A 4,597-nucleotide genomic window follows, 5' to 3' on the forward strand; every position below is an offset into this window, starting at 1 on the left:
ATGCTAACCTGTCTGAAGCAGTGTGCTGGGGCAGCGGTGGCCCCTGTCTCCTTCAGGTATTTGTCCCAGCTGAAGTGGCCGGCTGGAAAGACAGACAGAGGACACAGATAGCGTAAACTAGCAAGTCCAATGTAAACAACAACAACAGAGAACATAGGGAAAGAGTGCAATACAAAGACCATCAACAGCCACTACTAACAGGGAATTACAATGTGGTACAACTCACAACCACCTCAGCTGCTATTTGGTTTCACTAAGGTGTTTGGTATTTGAGTAGGTATTAATATAAGTACTATTGTTATGTAAGGGTTAACGTTCGGCGAGAAGGTCGCTACCGTGGAATAGCAGCACGACAGAGAGAATCTTTAGACCCCGACGCGGAGCGGAGGGGTCTTGTTCTCTCTGAAGTGCTGCTATTCCACAAAGCGACCGACTCGCCGAAAGTTAACCCGCTTATTATATGGATATACATAAATGATTCACACATGGCGGAGACATTTCTTTAGGCCTATTTAATGTTAAGATTGTTGCTGCGCAAAACAAAACAGTGCCGTTGTGGAACACCGCTAGGCAACAGCTAGGTAGCCAGGACAACAGGTGTTGTCTATCACAGCAGCTGATTAGAGTGACAAAAGACCGGACCCCCTGCGGAGTGATATGAAACATTCGCTTGTATACAAGCCAGTGGCTTTAGCAGTGAACGTCTTGTTGCCATTGACAGCGGTAGCCAGGACAACGGGTGCTGTCTATCCATTGAGAGTATGTGTCTATCACAGCAGCTGATTAGTCTTGTTGAAAAGTCGCTTTAGCAGTGAAAAGTCTTGTTGCCATTGACAGCGGTCTGTTATAGACCAACCCGTCCGTTATCGAAAAATAACAGACGTCCGAACGTTGGGGAGCCCCGTTGAAATGAATGGAGCATTCGACAGATGACGTCACAACCATATAATAATACTATTTAAATACTGCTACTTCCGCCATTCAGCACTCTTCATAATGATGAATGATAATGCTGCAGATTAGGTAGATTAGGCAGAACATAATGGAGGATGGTTGTTTGAGGACACATAGGGCCTACCTTGGTACTAAGAGGACTGAGGTTAGGATGGACACATACCTTGGTACTGGGAGGGCACTCGCGACGGTCGACCACTCCGTGCATGTTTGACTCTTCTTCCATCCTTCCACTCAATAGCTGTGTGACAAAGAAAAGAGTGAACGAACGTATTACTAAATATAGGCCTATGCAGTGTGATATCAGTTGTTGTTGTTGATATAAACAGTCATTACTATCTAATTAGCACCATTCTTGTTTTGTGTGTGTGTGTGTGTGTAAGCTTGAGTAATATGTCTTACCTTTTGGTGGCATTGGTTTCTTCATGGTCTAGCAGCACTACCCAAACCCAGAACAGCACTGCACCCTGATAACAGGAGAACGTAGTAAGACAGAAAAAAGAGAGGGGGAAGTGTTCTTCTCTCCAGCACAGGCATTGCATTGCCACAGGCTTCAGCAGTGCCAGCATGCCTGCCCAGCCCCTGCCCCCTTGTTGTCATCTGTAAACAGGTCTGGCAAGCAAAGCTGGACGCCAGAACACAACAAAGGGGGACCAGCAGAGACGTGTTGCCGCCTTTAGTACAAAAACGGCAATATGTAGGCACTCTGTACAACAAATATGAACTAAAATAAGCACATTGGTTTTGCGCGTGATAGTCAAACAGCTTAATAAACGTCACCAAACAATTAGAATTCGAGAAAACCAACCAAGCACCCAACAAACAGCTGATTCCTCTGGGGGGCTTTCGACACCATAGGTGTGTCTGTTTCTCAGAGGATATCTTGCCAATCAATCCATCTGTCTGTTCTGAATTTTAGGTCAACAGGTCAGACAATTACGCTACCATGCAATGTTTCGCAGACAGACTAGGGAGACAAACATGTGTTTAGTCTCGAGGCGAGACGTAGGCGCCTTGAACTACCCAAGGTGCGGAGACAGTGTAACAGTGACTGTTGTTTACACTTAGCCAGTATTAGATGCACAGCAATTCAGAATCAGCTGCACATCAATACCGAATGTTCTCAACAAAATACGCTGTTTAAACCATCGTCGCCATTTGTTATTGGGTTCAACAAAAACGCACATGGGTCGGTCGATGACAGAATCAACAAACACGCCGCATAAAACAGACACGACAACATAATTTAGGATTTAAATTATTTGTATCATGTACAAGAAATGAAAAGACTAATAACATCCATCATTGGACATAATTACTTACCTTAATCACGCATAACTGCCTTGAAATGCGCCGCCTTCAGTAGAGATTTCTTTCAAAAGAATTGCGCCTTTTTCTTGCGCCAAGGGATTGCGTCCAAACATAGGCGACCAGTTCGATCCCTCCCTCTTCCTTCTTCCCAAGGAAAAAATTGACAGGAGCAACGTTATATTCCTGGGACAGTTATTCCAGCTAACTTATTGGCTAGCAGTTAATTATGGAACAGCAGCCAAATCTAATTTCTTTCAACCGAAATCAACCCGAAGTTACATTTGTGTTCGACGTGAGGGGTGTAAATAAAATACATAAACCATGCCGTAAACGAAGTGGGACAACACGAGAAGCACCCATTTCAAAACAAAGCTGAGCACAAATTCCTTGATCCCAGGGATAAGTAAGAACCACCAGTCGTGGTTGGTTTTTGTTTCAAATGTAGGCTATCGACGTGTAGAAATCCACAGCACGGCTACTTGGGAACACAATGGGAGCGCAGGAGCAGAAACAAGGGATACAAACACGCCGAGCATGTTTCACGAGAGCCTCACGCGCACCAAGCAACATTGTAGCGTCAGAACAGCTAACATTTCCTTTCTCAACCATGCCAGCCCACTCTGGCGAACTAATGGCCAACACATGTTTCTCTCTATGTGAGGAAGATGTCACTCGGAACTCGACCGCAAAAAGTAGAGCATAGAACATCTCATACTAAGATATTGGTATTACAGCCGCTATTGCTCACACGTTACTTGCCTTTACCTTGCTGAGGAAGGTACTGTGAGTGCGCGTGCTCTGATATGGGTTACTAGTGCCTATCCGCCATGTTTTCCCATGTAGTTCTGTGTGTGTGTGAATGTGTGTGGGGGAGGAAGAGGAGGGGGGCTATTAGGGTTGCCATCCAAGACAGGGCTACTAATGTGGAGACATGGGGATTTGGTAGTGTGATGGAAATGTTGGGAAAGCATGCCTCCTGTCGACCAACAGGAGAAAAGGGAAGGAGAGAAAGGTTCTATGGCCCAGGAATTGCATGGAATTTTAAAATATGAGAACATAACCTACTTCTACTTTTTGTCTTTTGTCTTTTTTTTTTTGGGGGGGGGGGGGGGGGGGGGGGGGGGTGGGGGGGGGGGGGGGGGGGGGGGGGGTGCTGTCTCGGCCCACTAAATGTAATGAAATAAACAAAAACATGTCAAACTTCATGGAACTGCACTGGGACACTACTTGGCAGCATTGGTCAAAATCTTACTTTGTCTTATGACCCAACTAATAGCCTACCAATATCACAAGGTTTTACCAAACATTGAGCAAAACATTTTAAGAGTAGGCTATTTAAGATATTTGCACAGCATTGGTGTGTGTGTGTGTGTGTGAGTGTGTGCGTGCGTGCGCGTGGGTGTATTTGTGTGGGTGTGCGTGTGTGTGTGTGTGCACGAGTGTGTGTGCATGTGTGAGGAAGAGAGAGCACTCTGAGGGCATCATGAAGTTGATGGATGTCATCTCTCTCACAGTGATAACTTCACCCATATTTGTATTCCCAGAGTGTGCTGGATGAGTTCGTGCAAGGTATGTGGTGCAAGTGAGGTCATCATGGCTGGAAGTGCAGTTGAAGAATGACAGCTCCAGTGAACAACTGAACTGGAGGGCAGGGAAAAGAGCAGAAGTGTTTATACAGGTGAATAGGTACTAAATCACACGCACGCACGCAACCACGCACAAACACACCCACACACACACACGCACACGCGCACAAACACACACACGCACACGCGCGCGCACACACACACCCACACACCCACCCACCCACACACACACACACACACACACACACACACACAGAGCGAGAGAGAGAGAGAGGGAGGGAGGGAGGGAGAGAGCGACAGAGGGAGGGATACACAACAGTCTGTCACAGAACTCCCTAACACAATTGGTGTGAAATTCGTTATTTATTACCAGCAGTAATACATATTTCAAAGCTTTATTCCATTTAAGCTGAAACAACATTCCCAGCAGGGACATGTTGCATACAGACGTACACATTGACACCAAAATTACATGTAAAATGAGCACAGCCTTAATTACACTACAGTATTATTATATTATTACATAATTACTGCATAATTACTTGTCTCAATGCTGTTTTAGGGCTATACATAATACAATGTGTCCGTAACTGTCCTCAGCCAATATTAGATAGGTCCTGTTATTATCTGGGTTTTAGTATTAAATGGGTATGCCACTATTTTGGGATTTAATACAGTTAAAGTCGTTGGCCAGAGTTTATAAAGGTGGTAAAGTGTCTTATTTTTCATGTTAGGCGTTGTCTTGC

At 45.2% G+C, this 4,597-nt stretch overlaps 1 protein-coding gene across 4 annotated transcripts in view; it reads right to left on the reverse strand.

Annotated features, from left to right (window-relative positions):
- The window catches only part of LOC134449237 (polycomb protein SCMH1-like), a 46,276-nt gene extending 43,174 nt beyond the window's left edge, over positions 1–3,102 (reverse strand). For 2 of the 4 annotated variants that reach the window (XM_063199079.1, XM_063199076.1), the window contains exons 1-4: positions 2,278–3,095; positions 1,357–1,421; positions 1,118–1,195; positions 9–82 (exon numbers count right to left, since the gene is read on the reverse strand). In XM_063199079.1, the coding sequence (XP_063055149.1) occupies positions 9–82; positions 1,118–1,195; positions 1,357–1,381 (177 nt within the window). In that variant the 5' untranslated portion in view covers positions 1,382–1,421; positions 2,278–3,095. Of the gene's footprint in view, positions 1–8; positions 83–1,117; positions 1,196–1,356; positions 2,255–2,277 lie in introns of those variants that run through there. The other 2 variants (XM_063199077.1, XM_063199078.1) reach the window with 2 other exon arrangements.
- Between the last annotated feature and the right edge of the window lie 1,495 nt (positions 3,103–4,597).

Source organism: Engraulis encrasicolus, chromosome 5 (assembly GCF_034702125.1).
Source record: "Engraulis encrasicolus isolate BLACKSEA-1 chromosome 5, IST_EnEncr_1.0, whole genome shotgun sequence".
NCBI lineage: Eukaryota > Metazoa > Chordata > Actinopteri > Clupeiformes > Engraulidae > Engraulis > Engraulis encrasicolus.